This window comes from Ambystoma mexicanum, chromosome 11, assembly GCF_040938575.1.
Source record: "Ambystoma mexicanum isolate Mex_15411 chromosome 11, UKY_AmexF1_1, whole genome shotgun sequence".
Taxonomy (NCBI): Eukaryota; Metazoa; Chordata; class Amphibia; order Caudata; family Ambystomatidae; genus Ambystoma; species Ambystoma mexicanum.
The window spans coordinates 1273029091-1273044361 of NC_090934.1; the positions used below are offsets into that span (position 1 = coordinate 1273029091).

The 15271-nt window shown below is 44.9% G+C and overlaps 1 protein-coding gene across 1 annotated transcript in view; it reads left to right on the plus strand.

Moving 5' to 3' along the window:
* The window catches only part of LOC138504844 (uncharacterized), a 229443-nt gene that overhangs the window by 81243 nt on the left and 132929 nt on the right, over nucleotides 1-15271 (plus strand). Inside the window, exons 3-6 of the mRNA XM_069625281.1 lie at nucleotides 6179-6437; nucleotides 6835-6994; nucleotides 7947-7987; nucleotides 8471-8636. Of these exons, the coding sequence (XP_069481382.1) occupies nucleotides 6179-6437; nucleotides 6835-6994; nucleotides 7947-7987; nucleotides 8471-8636 (626 nt within the window). The remainder of the gene's footprint in view (nucleotides 1-6178; nucleotides 6438-6834; nucleotides 6995-7946; nucleotides 7988-8470; nucleotides 8637-15271) is intronic.

The following is a 15271-nucleotide window of genomic DNA, read 5'->3' on the forward strand; positions in this document are numbered from 1 at the left end:
GGTCACTGTATCCACAGCCCTGATTTTAGCCAGGATGCACTGCTGCAACTGCCTCTTGGTCGAAGTCCTTGCTTCTAATCCGCACCCTATATGACTCATTCAGATCAAGACCGCAAGGATTATGCTTGGCCTCAACACCAGGGACCACATCTGTCTGCCACTGATTTTCGTCCACTGGCTAGCTGTGGCTGAAAGGGTTGATTCATAGTAAGTATGCATTGTACACAGGGCTTTGTGGGGTCTGTGTACTACCTATCTGCAAATATGCATACCTCAGTGCTGTCCCTCCAGAGCCATATCATCATCTTACTCCAACCTTCTTCAAGTGAGCCAGTTCTGGATGCAGATTTTTTGAGGGAGATCTTTATCGTCAGCAGGGGCCCCCCTCTGGGATACCCTTACTTCCACCCTCTGTTTGGGGCTTCATATCCTTACGTTCATGGAACTCCTCTGTAGTTTCCTCTTCTACTCTTCTTTCTCTCTCCCTCTTCCCTGCTAAGCAATCCCTCTGCTCTCACTCTCTCCATACTTTTTTCCCTGCAGCTTGATGTCCCTCAGGGTCTCACAGGCCCTTGTAACCGCCGGCAATGTTTTGTGCACTTGCCTCCAAGACCCAAACTAGTGTCGTCATCATCACTGCACTTGGCAAATGACCCTAGAGAGTTGCATCTCTCTGCACATACGCCCGCCTCCACTGACTGGACGCACTTGGACCACCCATGAACTTGTTCCCACCCTCCAAATACCACTCCCCTGTTAACATCTGTTCACTTACACCTTCTGATTGCACCATGCCTGTGCAGAGTCTGTCTGTTCCACCCTGTCCTCACTCCCGGCATGGTGGCACATGCATGCACTTGATGAAACTGTAGCATCATCGTCAAACATAATCACTGTTGCCATGCACACAGCCTGCCTGGAGTGACTATTATGGTTTCAGTGAATCTAGGGCTCTGTACGAGTGTTCTTTTCCCCTCTTGTTCCATCCGTCATTGAGCGCTTTCACACACTTGCCCTGTGTATCAGGCATTTCATAAAATACATTTTGCATGACGTGCCATACCATGACACAGTATTATGATCATTTTACATGACATAGGGGATGGGTTGAGTGACACAGAGGTGACTTTATCGAACGTTTGGCATTTTGGTAGTGGTGTCATTGTATTACTTGTGGTGATAAAAGAGGAATGCTTTTTAAGTTGTAAGGGATGCATACAATTTTGCATATCTTGGGACACATACTCAGGGTGGTTTGGTGGGTACAGTCGATCGGCCCATTGTCACCATTGAATGGCACCTGGAATGTGGCATGGTCGTGTGCACTCCACAGGGGACAGAGTTTAGGTGAAAAAAGTAGCCACAAGCTGGGTACAGGCATTCTCTCCACATGCCCTTTGTCCATACGCAAGCAGCGCACCTGTGGGTGTGGACGTGGGGGCACCACCATATCCACTGGTACGCCACACTGTGTTGCCACATTGTGCAGGACACATGCTGCCACAATGATCCTGCACACTACTGGTGGTGCATATAGCAACTCATTACCAGAGTGGTCAAGGGAGCTGAAAAGTGACTTGAGTACTCTGAATGTGCGCTCTGCTATTTATTTATTTACTTATTTATTTGCATTTTTAAAGCGCTCACACAGCCCGCGGGCATCAAGGCGCTGTTACAGGAATTGTATTTTTTTGTTGTTGTCCCGAGTTGCAATGTGGGCAGTTGTATATCTTAGCTGGGCAGGTGTAGTGGGGTTCCGTATTGGCGTCATCATGTAGGTGCTCAGAGGGTAGGCACTGTCCCCTGGAGAGGTGAGAACGTTTGTCATTAGTGTCTATTTGTCTGTGTCTAATGTGCATGCATGTGCAGGGCCATTTATGCTCACCAATGAGCCATGTGTTGCCATGCCTCCCAGCACCCAAGGCCCGGTGTAGGGGTGACATTCTGAATATATAACTATCATGGGTGGAGCCAGGATAGTTTGCATAGACAGAAGTAACGATGCCCTTGGCATCACATACAACCCGAACATCGATGGAGTGCCAGTGTTTCCGGTGGCGATACATATGCTCTGTTGCCCTAGGTGGACGTAGAGTAACATGGGTGCAATCAATGGCACTGAGCACTTAAGGGAAGTGTGCCACCCCATAAATAATCTTGGACCATAGCCTGCCTTTCAGCAGGTGTTCTGGGCATATATATGTGCCAGCGGACTAAGGGGCGCGCAGTCCTTATTGCCAACACCTGGTGTAAGCAGCGTGACTGTGTGGCCTGTGAAATGCCACCAACTATGGCAGTGGTCCGCTGGAATGACCCAGTGGTCAAAAAATGCAGTAGACTGAGCACCTTTTGTAAGGGGCTCAATGCTTGGGAGCATAGGGTGGGTGATGTAAGGTCATCTTCCCCCTCCAGGACCAGGTCTAAGATGATATGAGGGGGAAACCTACACCTGGCATAGACCTGGCCGTCAGGCATCCCAAAAAGGGTGGTCCTTGGGTGGATAATTCAGTCCCTGGCCATCCTCCTCCTCCTGCGGTGTCCCATGATCACTGCTGCAGTGTCAGGGTCCGGCTTGACTGAATTCCACAGGAGCTGATGCTGGCCCCACAGACCCTCACCAGGAGTTCACCTCTCAACCCTTAAATATAAGCTGAGCTGAAAACCCCAAGAAAGGGAAAGGGGAATTTGGAGAAAATAACAACGGAGACACTGCAGCCCTTCAACCGTCTGGTAGGCTCTGGTATCTGTGGTAAACAAATACACCTGGTTACTTATATGATAAAAAAAAAACTTCTTTTCTAAAATTATTCTAAATAAACTCTAAACTCTTTACCTCTTAAACCTCAGTAAAAGACTTAGAGGTTAGTAATCTTTGTGGAATATCTTGTAAATATATATTGTGTTGTGCATATAGTTCAAGCCAATCAAGTCTCTTTAGAATCCTAAAGTGATGGCCTTTGCAACATCTTTTCAGAACTAGATATTCTTCTTGCTTCTAAGTTCTTTTAACCTTATGTAGTTTTCTATGCTTTCATAAATTGCAGTCTTTCTCTGAAAGTATTGAATTCCATTTGCATAAATTACTTTAAATAATATTCTTTAACTTCCTGGAATACTGCTTTCTTTCTGCGTGTGAATTGTTTCCTTATTTACACCAAGAACGTATAGTTTCTTCCTTAATAAGCGTGTGCGATAAACACGTGAAATCAGAAGACGTGAAGAATTGTCCTTGCGTTTAAAATACACACGCGATTCTTTACAAAACCCGCGCACGTGAAAAAATACGTAAACGCGATAAAAAATAACACGCGCTGTTTAAAATGGACTCGCGCTCTATTGCAAACCAACACACGCTTTCGCATGAGACGTCTTTCACGTAAGAAAAGAACACGCGCTAAAATTCACTTGCGCAATTCTTTTGGGCACGCGCTCTATCGCAAAAACCACACGTGCTTTCTCAGGAAATGTCTTTCACGTTAAAAATGTACACGCGCGCTTTCAAAAAACACGTAAACGACGACTTGCGAGCTCGCGCACACATTAAACAGTCTTGAAGAACATTACACGCAGTTAATAAACTTTAAACTCCTACGCACTATCTTCAAGCTTGTTTTCCTTATAATAACTTTAACTGTAAATGTCTTTTTTCTCAAATGAATTTGAAACTTGTTAACTCTTTAAGTTTTCTTATAAAAGAAAATGAAAGTTCACTGTGACAATCTTAAAATCTTTAAAAGAACGATCCCACCTGATGACTTCTTGTTCAAACTGGATCAGCAAACGAAATTCTTACTTCTTTGGTAGATTTTCTGAGCTCTGAAAAGGCCTTACTTAAGGAGCTTAACTAATGTACAACCAGCCACTGAGTTTCTCTGGATGAAAGGCAGTTTAGAATCTAGCTCACCTCCCAAGAATCAAACCCATTGTCCTCTCCACCAATCAGGCAAACCAAACATATCATTGTTCCTTTAACCAATCAGATTAAGTTTCTTTTGCTCCATCTTGACTGGGGCAAGCACAATGTTAATTCTATGTACTAACCGAGCCAGTTCTGAAAGCCCAAGTAACCCAGCCAGCTCTGAAGGCACAATGTTAATCTTGTTACTGTTACTAACTCAGTCAATCCTGACATGCAGCAAACAGTACATTCATTGTGGCAGTAAACATGCATTTGTTGATCGCGCATGCTTTTTATGCATTTTTTGTGTGTACGCATTGACGTTTACACCTGCTACGCCGGTGCGTAGCTGTTTCGGGATTTGTGCATACTATTTTGCGCACCGTCGATCCCCGTTTGAATCCATGAATACAGTTTCTTTGCACATGTATGAGCGTTGCGGGTGTTTGACTGTGTAACCTCCCTCGTAATGGCCACATTTTCGCTTGTTGTTGCCCATTCAAAGTAGTCTGCCCCCTTTGTGGGTGGCTGCGCAGACCAGGACGACCCTTCGCTGGGAGTCTCACGCAAGGCCTTTGTGGTGTTGCAGTGATGTGTTGGACTGGCGCGGAATACTCACAAGTCCCAGGTAAGCCCCGAGCATTGTGTTCCATGAATCGACGAACGCCCATTTGCAAGCGATTGCACACGCAAGTCCCCGATTTTCTGCGCAATATATTTCATGAATCGGGCCCTAAGTGTCTTCTGGGTCTGCAAGGCTGCGTGCAGTGATTGGCCAATGTGCTCCTAACAACTAGACGGGTACACGCGCCTTCCCCATAAAGCATGTTGGTACCATATGGCATAACGAGACGTTCCGCTCGTCAATTCATGACATCATTGGGCACTAGGTAGGCTTGTGGTAAAAAAATATCTTTACTATGGGCCTTGAAAGGACATAAAGTCACCAGAAAATATGAAACAATTTGCAAAACATTGTGATGAACTGAATGACTTATGAATACAATTTTTAGGGACACTTGTTAGACATACAGCTTACCATAAAACAGATTATTTTTGGCCAAGATGTGTAAATGGGTACAAAGTGCCTTCCTCTTTGACCCTTTTATTATTTTGGAACAATACTGAGCAAAAGATGCAGAGTTAACGGATGACTCGTGAAGAGAGTAGTTACAGGAAGTAAGAGTTGTTTTATTGTAATATATGTGTATTAAAGCAGAATTGTATTGATGTGTTTTTTTATTGGTGATTATTTAGTGTATAAGGTGTAATTACAAACCAACAGCCTAGCAGGAAGAAAATTCATCAGATAGTATGGACTTGATTTAAACTTCACTTCTCAAAGGCATAGAAGGCTGCTTCATTAACATACCCTCATGATTATTTTTACTCACATATGTATACTTTAAGGCACTTGGTCCTAACGCAATATTCAGGTTTGTCGTTTGCACACTCCTATATGCAGAGAATTAGACATGTACATGAATCTCTTGTGAAAACATGAGGTAGACAGGAACCTAAATAGTATCAACTTCACAATTAATCATATGACAAGGACTTAATGCAGTCTGAGAACACCTAATTTCTTTGTTGGAGGATAGCCGCTACCGCTTTCCCCACTGCCAGTGACTGGTGACAAAAGCCTTGTAGAGCTCAAAAGATCGCCTCAGTCGAGGCTATCGGCAGTCGAGTGATAGTCGCTTTGCCCCATCTGGCCCAGAGAGTGTGACCTCCAGAGGCTGAGTGGCTGAGTTGCTACAGAGTATAAGTACTGTACTTTGGGGAACACCTACGGGGAGTGAGGTGGGCTAAACCCAACTGCTTGAATCCCAGGAATTGAGCAGAGATATAGACGTGAAGTTAACGCAGGGCAAAGTTAAACTTAAACCTTGTACATAAGTGTAAGAAAGAGGAGAGAATGGTCCACATTGCAGAAGATGGAGAAGATAACTAAAAGAACAAGCATTGTGAGGAGTTGGTAAGGTCATGCTGCTGTGAGTATCTCATTAGCATGCGTAAGGAACATTTTCCCAGTATTGCCTTCACAGAAAAAATTAAGAGGGGGTTCAGGGGATGCTCATGAAAGGGAGAGAAGAAGAGAAGGAACAGTTATATATTGGTAGCAGCTGCAGAAGTAGTATTAAGCAAGGGAAGAACAGTGATTATTTTTCAACAGGAAGAGACCAATTATGTGACATAAACTGACCTGTAAATAACTGTGGGTGTGGTGTTTCTGGAGCTATGAGCGCCTCAACTCCCTAACTCTTGCCCTAACATTAGTCCTAGCAGGTGGAGATTTTAGAAGCGCGCACATCAGCGCCCGGACAGCCTCCAATGGCAGAAGTTCTGCGGAATCCACCGCCACCAAGAGAATTTCCTTGTTGGCCCGCCAGTACTTCACAGGGTACTCAAAGCAGCTACTTCAGTGGTGCGGCCTCGCACTTTCCGTTCTGCTATACCTGTGCTTCTTCAAGTTTCTGATCAGCCCCGCTACAGTCGGGAGTAAGAAGGTTACTGTGACCAAGACACCTGTCCCAAAGTAAGTGTGAATCCCATACCCCAAAATGTCATATGATAGATATTAAAAAGGGGGACACTCATCTGATTGGTTTTGAATGTTTACTTTGTGAAGTTAGTGGCACATTCTACAACCAGTGATATTACTGATGCCTGCAGCAGTGTATATTAGAGCCCAATTTCATGTAAAAAAAATATGGGCATAGATACACACGTTTGCAAAGAATAAAAGAACATTTGGACATTTCTAAGTGGGTGATAAACTACAAGAATCCTTGTCATTGCTTTGAAAATCTGTTCCAAATTGTCACGTAGGTGGGGGAAATTGGAAAGGGAAGCACCCATGCAATAGTGTTCTGTTTGCAGAGTTAGGTTGGCCTCCTTTCGTGACTCCCTCATCTTGTTCACCTTTCTTACAGATCGCTTTGCCCATCGAGGATGATACCCATTGCTCTGATCCTGGGGTTGGCCTTACTTGGCTCACTTGTCCCCCTGTGTTATTACAACCGTGAACCTCTGCCTTCAAGTGCGGCCACCCCAACGCAGAGGAAAGGGCCCACCGCCTCCGCTGTGTTGCAGGTCAGAACTATCTGTATGGTGGATGGTGATATTGTGGGTGCTTATGGGATGTAGAAACACATGCCGGCCAAAACCCACATGAGTTTGAAAGTCCAAGCCTTCTGAGATGGGGTGTTTCATTGATGGGATATGGTTTTAGGAAAACAGCCACAGCTCATTCAATCCTACATGATGCCCTGGCACAATAAAAGATATTTCATGTGGCATGATACGGCCAGGGCCACCGACGATAAGGTGGAGGCATTGTGCTTCCCATTGTTTAAAATGATGGCTGTAGCCAATGTCAAAGTCCTTTCTTGCTGATTTGTTCGAAACATTTTAGATTGCTCTTTATCCCTCAACTAGTTGCTTCCCGTTTCCCTATCATAAACTGACCTGCTCTACTGCTTTCAACCTCTTTCTGTGGCTTCTTCTATTCTTCATGTTGTGAATAACGTTAATTGTATGAAAACTGCCTTAAATAAATACAATCATTACAGGTGGACCTTCATGATATCCTTGTGGCAGAAGATAGCACTTGTCAGTTCTCCAATGTGGGGGTAGGAAAGGGAATGTGGCCTCTACCAGAGAAACAAACAGATGTGCCTGCAGTTTACTATTGGGCCCCTTGGACTTGGAGGGTCACTTCATTCAGGTCATGTATTGCCTTGCTTAGTGACTTCAAGATAGCTCCCTGAAAAGCAACAATATGTATGCCTTGAGTGGGAAACACTGTCACTTCTTACCAGCCAACCAGAGGGTCTTCCATGGTTTGCCATCAGGTACCATGTTTTGTTATGGGGTGGTGAGAGAGGTGGCACTCCCACATTCGGTTTCTTTGCCCAATACTCCAGATTTGATGTCTGATTGCTCTTTTTGACATTCCTATAATCGCATCTCTTCCTTTGACTAGCACCCAAAATGTGATGGTTGACTTGTCAGAAAGGTTATGACCATCTTGTTCACATTGCAGGAGGAGACTCTGCGTTGCCAGAAGGAATTGGAACAAGCCAAGTACGTGAGAATATTTGGTCTTTCTAGGTAGTGAGAGGGGGTGAATAAGATGACAGTAAGAACATGTTTGTGACCCTGTGTTGACAAGTTCTGTCCAAGTCTTGAAGGGGGTGCTGAGGTAACTTTGAGGTTCTTTCAATGGAGCCAGTAGTATGCATCATGCCTAAGGATTCTAGCCTATACGATTGTTCCATTATAACTGTATCTCTAAAAGGGCAGTCAGACTCAGGCGAGCCCCTAATTGCCATTCAGCAATGTGTCAGGAAATCTCATGATCGCTGCTGGGTGAGTTACTGTTTTTGAGTAGTCAAGGAAAGTGATACACTAAACATAATGTGGCTTCCCCGTGCCAGTTTCACACTGCCCATAACTCCTAAAATAAGATTAAACTTCAGAACAGGAAATAGAGATGCCACAGGTGTGCGGATGAGAGAAATTGACTCCTCCTAGTCTCTCAAATTCCTCTTTTTCCCTTTTTTCAAGTCGCGAGAACATTGAATTGAAGAACCAAATCCTACCTCTTCGAAGGGAATTGGAAAACCTGCAGGTAGAGATTCAGAGCAGTACGAGAACACCTCAGGAGATAGACTGCTGTGCCAAGGAGGACACCATTACACAACAGGAGCCATTAGAAGATGAGGCCAAGCAGGTGTGTTTCCATATTCAATCCTAACGTAGTGCCCTGCATGACCTTTAGACTTTCTTGTAATCTACAACGTGTCAAAGAAAAGCTACTAAGCTGTCTTAGCATTTGTTCTGATGGCAGGATCTGAACTTAAGCAGTAATATTTTTGTATTTTAAAACACTACTGCTGCCATGCTGGGACCTTGGACCTCTTTTCATGCTGTGGCAGGTCGGAAGAAGGAGTCTGACACTTTAAGGACATTTTAGTGTTTTTAATGAAATTATATAGATATGGTCTAACCTTTCCTATCACTAAAGGAGTCACCCTACTTATCTTAAAGAACTAAGGGTGCTCGTCCATAGTCATGAAGTCCCAAAGTAAAAATGTCCTCTGCCCAAACTCAACTCTACCTGATCCTACCATTAAGATGAACAACTTAGAGTCATCCAAGAGAAGATCCTTATTCTCTTGGGTTGGTGATTTATTCAATAGTCTCTGGATGAAATGTCTCTGTTTCACCCGTTTCCTCTCTTTATATTCTTCAATAAACCCTGGAAGTCTCCTCCATGAGCTGTTTTAATTCTTGACAACACTCCTGGGATGTATCCTTTCTTGAAATATATTCTGTAGGCAGTGAGTATTTTCATACTTTCTCACACTCTTGTCTCTTGTTTTATAGTCTCTCAATTCACCCTTGGTTATATTATGTGGAACTTGATTTCCTTGTATAATGTCTCTGACCTGGGATCTTTGTTTAGTACTTTCTCTTCGCTTCTCTTCTCAAACTCTCTTGGCTTTTAAGACTGTGTCACTTCCTCACTTCCTCACAGGGTAGCTGTCTGCATCTCTCTCTGTTACCCTTTTAGAGTTATTTGAAATTCACTCTACTAGCTCTTCACATTACCAATTAAATTGCTTTCGTCCTTGTGTTTCCACTTTGGGACTATAATGAGTTACACTCTTCACGCACATTATTCCCTCACAGGGTTGCTGGTTATTTGCTGAAAACACCTTTCACGTTGGTAATTCAACAATTGCGTTCCTCTTGACACGTCTTTATGACTGGGGCGAGTTGTTCTCGTCATACACTCCTTCCACATTAGCCTCTCACTTTTCCTGTGTTCCCCGCTAGCTTCAGATGAGTATGGGAACCTTGCCGGGGTCAGCACTCACTCGTGTATTCTTCTTGGTACGCGGTTTCATCTCTCCTGGCTTCCCCTGCATACAATACTCTCTCTAGCAGCGGTTTCCCTGTTACCTTGCTCGCTGGCATCCCGCTGTCTCACTTTGGCAAACCTCTATGATTCGAAAGTCGCAGTATCTGCGGCTTGTCTCGACTCTGCCCCTTCTTGGTGCGATCACATCATGGGGCTTCCCCTGCATCCAATACTCTCTTTCGTCCTTTCCTCTACTCATCTCAGTGAAGTGCAAGACTCTTAACGAGATATCTTCTTTATCGTTCTCTGTTAGTTTTGCTTCAGCATTGCCTCTAGCCACATGTACGGATGTTGCATTCTTCTTCCCAGTTGGCAGTCTATAGGCTGATAGTGTGGCTGATCCCGGGAGTTCCTTAACGTAACTGGAGTTCTTGTCCCCTAAGGGGGAGTCACTCCCATTGAGATCTCACTTGACGATATCCCTCGGAAGGTTACCGCGGAGTGGGCCCACCTCCCTAGCCTCAAAGGGGGTAGCTCCCCTGGGGAGAAGGGACAAATACCTTCAATTCGTCACAATGCTCACAGTGCCAGGAGTGCAATCTATGCTGACCTCACACAATGATGGACAGAAATGATTGCTTCTTTGTCTATATATTCTACTACCGCCCACCTGCCTTCACTCCTTTAGAGACTTCCTGCCACTGCTGGTCCAGGAAAATCCTATGGCGGTTGAGGAAAGGCATGAGAGGGACAAAGAGCATCATCAGAACCAGAATTAACAAAGGCAAGCATCTTTTTATTCTACTGGATGCTATTTCATCTGCCAATGTGTTCTCTTTTGAAAGATGATGTCACAAGCAATGCTTCACCAATTTGGATAGAGGCTACCATTTTTGCAGCCATTGGCTTATTCTCAAATGTACTTTAACACCCCCCTAAAAAAAAGCGCTTTCATAGGAGTCTTATTTGCTGGTTTAAATCTAGCAGATCTATTTGGTTACATTATTTTGGGTGACTGCTACTTCACTTGTAGGTCCCCCAAACTCTATATTGAATTAGCAATCCAGGTTCCTGAAATATGCTGACTCATTTCGGTCTAATCTAGGTTACTCTGATCACTCTTAGAAATTTGCAGAGTTGTAAAGAAAGCTTTGACAATTGGACAAGAACAAAGACTTCATTTCGTCATTCTGTTGATAATGTTTGTAACTCAAGTAGCCTCCGGGTGAACATAGCTAGCCACCAAAGAATCAGTTTGTTTCAGTAAAAGTAAAAGGACAACAATGTCTGAGCTCGAATGGCGGACCAAACAACTGAGCTAACATCAAGTTTAAATCCTACTGAGCAAATAAATATGTATCAGAAGTTACTTTTTTTATCATTTCTTGCAATATCTGTGCTATTGCAGGAATTTAAAAAATGACAACTTCTTCGGGTATTTTCTTATCGGTTCAAGATCTCTTAATTTTAATTTCAAATTTTTATAAAACAGTCAAAAATAAATAATTAGCAGGAGTAAAATCAAAACAAAGAGAGACAGACACTGTCCTTCGCCCCACTTTGTTGTCAAGTGCTTTAATTCAGAGTGAAAAGATAAAAGGGTATTCAAATTGCTATTCAGAAGTTGATAAGCCAGAGAATTTGAAGTCTGGTCGCAGAAGTAAAGCCTTCATTCTGAGATTTTATACATTCAAAAAATGTGTCGCAAGCAACAACAATGTACTGTTGGAATTCATGTAAGCTCTAGATAATCTTCTTACAAATAGGCATTTACCAAAATCTAGAAAGCTATGAATTCATATCTGCATCACCAGTGAGAAGCAATCAACAATATAGCTATCAAAAGGAACTTTTAATTAAAATGGTATTTTCTGGAAACTGTGGGTAGTCCCTTCCAGGGACAACTCTCAACAGGCAAGGCTCAGGTGACTTCATGAGAGACAGCCTAGAAATCTGATTAACTGTACATGCTATTTCTGTCTGGGCTGACTGGTATAGGTGGTCTGGTAGGTGGAAATTGCCTGTGGTGAGTCATAGAATAGGAGGGTGTTTTCACAAGGCTAAACATTACAGACTTCCCAATCTAAGATGTGGAGTGTAGGGAGCATCTGATTGGTTGGGAGAACAATGGCCTGGGTACTTGGCTTGTGTGCAGGGTTCTATAACTGCCTTTCATCCAGAAAGTTTTAATGACAGGTTGTATAATATATAGTTCCTTAATTTAGGCCCAATCCAGAGTCATGAAAACCTTCCCAAAAAGTAAGAAGTCATCTACAGCCGTGAGATTTAATGTCCTAGAAGAGCATTAGGTGGGAGCTTTTCAATTTGAGATTTAATCCTTAGAAAACTGAGAATCTATATGTAACAACTCATTCTGAGGATCTATGAAGGAAAGAGTATATGAATTGCTTGAGAACAACAAGTAGAAACTGTCATAGCAAACAGCTGAACTGTTAAATTCATTGTTATATGCAAATAAGTTTAAGTTAGATATTTGAACAAGCACATTGAGTGAATGACTTGTACTGATTCCTCAAGTGAGTACAGCACGTGAAATTGCAGCTGTTTGCTGAGATGTGACAACGTGAACATTAAACTGTTTGAAAGTGTGCAGTGCGAGAAAAGCAGCATTTATAGTGGTGTGGCAGTGAAAGCAGCTGAGGGAAGTCAGCGTCGTGTTTTTGGTGTGTGCGATTCAAAGATGGCTCAGCAATCTCCAGCGGAAGTGTTTTGTCATCTTGTGTGACGCAGAGAAGTAAACACCTACCTTTAGTCAGCGTTGTGTTTGTTTCAATGCGTGTGAGCCCGCGATTGCTCGGCAACCTCAGGCGCGTATTTGTTTATATTTTCCTACAAAGCACGATGACGCTTCATTTAAAGGGAACGAATACTTCGCGTGTATCCGAATAAGCGGGTACCTTTCAAGATGCGTGTAGTAAGGGTTGATGACATATCCTAGCGCGCAGAACCTTTCAAGATGCGTCGGCAGCGTGTGCAGTCTTCTAAAGTATACCGTGGCAGATTCATTTTAATACGGATGCTCGCACGTCAATTTCATTCAATAGGAGTTCTTAGCAATAGAAAGAGGACTACGCTCTACATAGGGCATCTCAACAAAGGAGTTCCTTCTTGTTTAAGCACTGCAGTTTTTCAATTAACGTACAAGAGCAACTTGTAAATAAACATAAAACTAAGTAACCATAGTAAGTGAAAGAAAAAGACAATGTTATCAGCCAGCAATTGCGAGAGAAAGAAAAACATATTGATTTCAATCTTGCATTGCAAGTGAATAAAAGACATTTGTTCCAGTTTGCCACAGAAGAAAGTAAACACTCATGTGGGGATATCTCTCGATCGAGGGAGCGTGTTCTCGCGAGATCTCACCTAACGAGATCTCGCGAGCCCACGCTCCGCGGGAAAACGTTTCCCGCTTCAGAGCAGGCAGCCCGCCAGATGAAGCGGTCGCACCAGAGCGCTGCTCCTGATGAGGAGCCAAGAAGGCAAGAACTTCCAGCAGCCGTACAGCCTAGCTTCTAGGGTATAACACCACAGCCACAGGAGGTTACCTGGGGGCCCTAGAAGCTTACAGAGTGCCACCCTAGTGCACCCACTTCCCTCAGTGACTTAACTGGGGAAGCCCTGAACTGAACTGAACTGTAAGTACGTGCTTGATAAGAACTTGGACATATACAAGTCCCCACCAGCTGTTAGTTAATAAAGTAGAGTAGATCCACTACAGCGTCCTGTCGTCCTTCTAGGCCACAACATAATTGGCGACGAGGATACCAAAGACCCCACGGCCTCACCATGCAAGGCGCCACGCCGCCCCCTGCCTTTCTCCCGTCACCGGGGACACCAGCAATTCCATGGATGCAGTGGGAGCCCCTGTTCTCCACCTATCTGGAAGCGATAGGCGATGCTGTTAAATGCGTTGGGGGTTGAAGGGCAGCGCATTTTTGCTGGGTTGAAGGAGATACCTGTGGCCGATGATGACGACGACGACGACATCTACAAGGAAGCGACCCGTCGCATCGTGAAGAGGTTCACCAATAAGGAGAACGTTGTACTGCACAGACTGAGGTTCTACACCCGCAAACAAGAAGGGAGCGAACCCGTGGACGACTACATCACCAGGATGAGGGAGCTGGCCTCTATTTGCGCCTTTGGCGAGAACGCAGAACAGGTCATCTGCGACATGCTCGTCGTTCACACCAACTCGAGGAAAGTGCAGGACAAGCTCATACAAGAAAAGGAGGTCACCCTTGACAAGGCCATCCAAATTGCTAGGGCGGAGGAGGAAACCTCCAGCAGACGCAAGGAGGCGGGAAGTCACCTGCCCGCGCCCGAACTTGCGGCGCTACAATGGAGAGGGTGCAGCGACAAGCAGTCCCGCGACGGCCCCAGAGACAAAGGTCCCAAGCAAAAGGAGGCACCCAAATGCTATAGATGCGCCAGCACCAAGCACATGGCGAATGATCAGGACTGCCCCGCGAGGAATAAGGAGTGCTCCAAGTGCGGACGCATCGGCCACGTGGCTCAGGCATGCACGTGGCGGGAGAAGACGGTTTCCCGTGTCGATGGTGACTGCGTTTCAAGCGACGATGACGACCAGCAGGACAGACTCATGAAACTATGTCCACAGGATTCGTCTAAAACCCAACACCATACCGGTGAAACACAAAGTCAGGGCAGTGCCTGCCACAGCGAGACCCGCATTGGAGGCCCACCTTCGGAAGATGGTCGAAGAAGGAACCATCGAGACCGTGGAATCCTCACAGTGGTTGAGTCCAGTAGTTTTGATCAAAAAGAAATCCAGCAACGACCTTAGGACCTGCATCGACCTGAGAAGCCTCAATCTAGAGGTGATCACAGATAGCTTTCCACTCCCCAGTATCAATGAGATCGTCCTCATGATGAAAGAGGCGGCAATCTTCACTAAGCTGGACATGCGTGATGCCTATCACCAGATTCCCCTGCACAAAGCCTCTCGCCCCCTTACAGCGTTCATCACGCCCTTCGGCACCTTTCAATATACCTGCATGCCATTCGGGTTGTCATCGGCGGCATCCGTGTTTCAAAAGAATGATGAACTCCTTACTCAAAGGACTCACAAATGTTTCCCTCTTTCAAGATGATATCCTTGTGTATGCCAAAGACAACGAGACCCATGACAAGGCATTCAAGGCTGTCTTGAGCAGGCTTCAAGAGGAGGGCATTCACCTACGCCATGAAAAGTGCGTCTTCAGAGTGAACAAGGTAGAATACCTTGGGTACTGCATTTCAAGTGACGGCGTTAGTCCCAAGAAGGACCTCATGCAAGCCATAACAGAAGCCCCGGCTCCGGTGTCCAAGGAGGAGCTACGCTCATTCCTGGGCCTAGCGGAGTACTATAACAAATTCGTCCCCAGGTTCTCCGAGACCACGTCTCCCATGAAGGAGCTCCTGAAGAAGGGGGCAGCCTACTCGTGGGGTCCGGAACAGAACGAGGCGTTCCGGGAAAT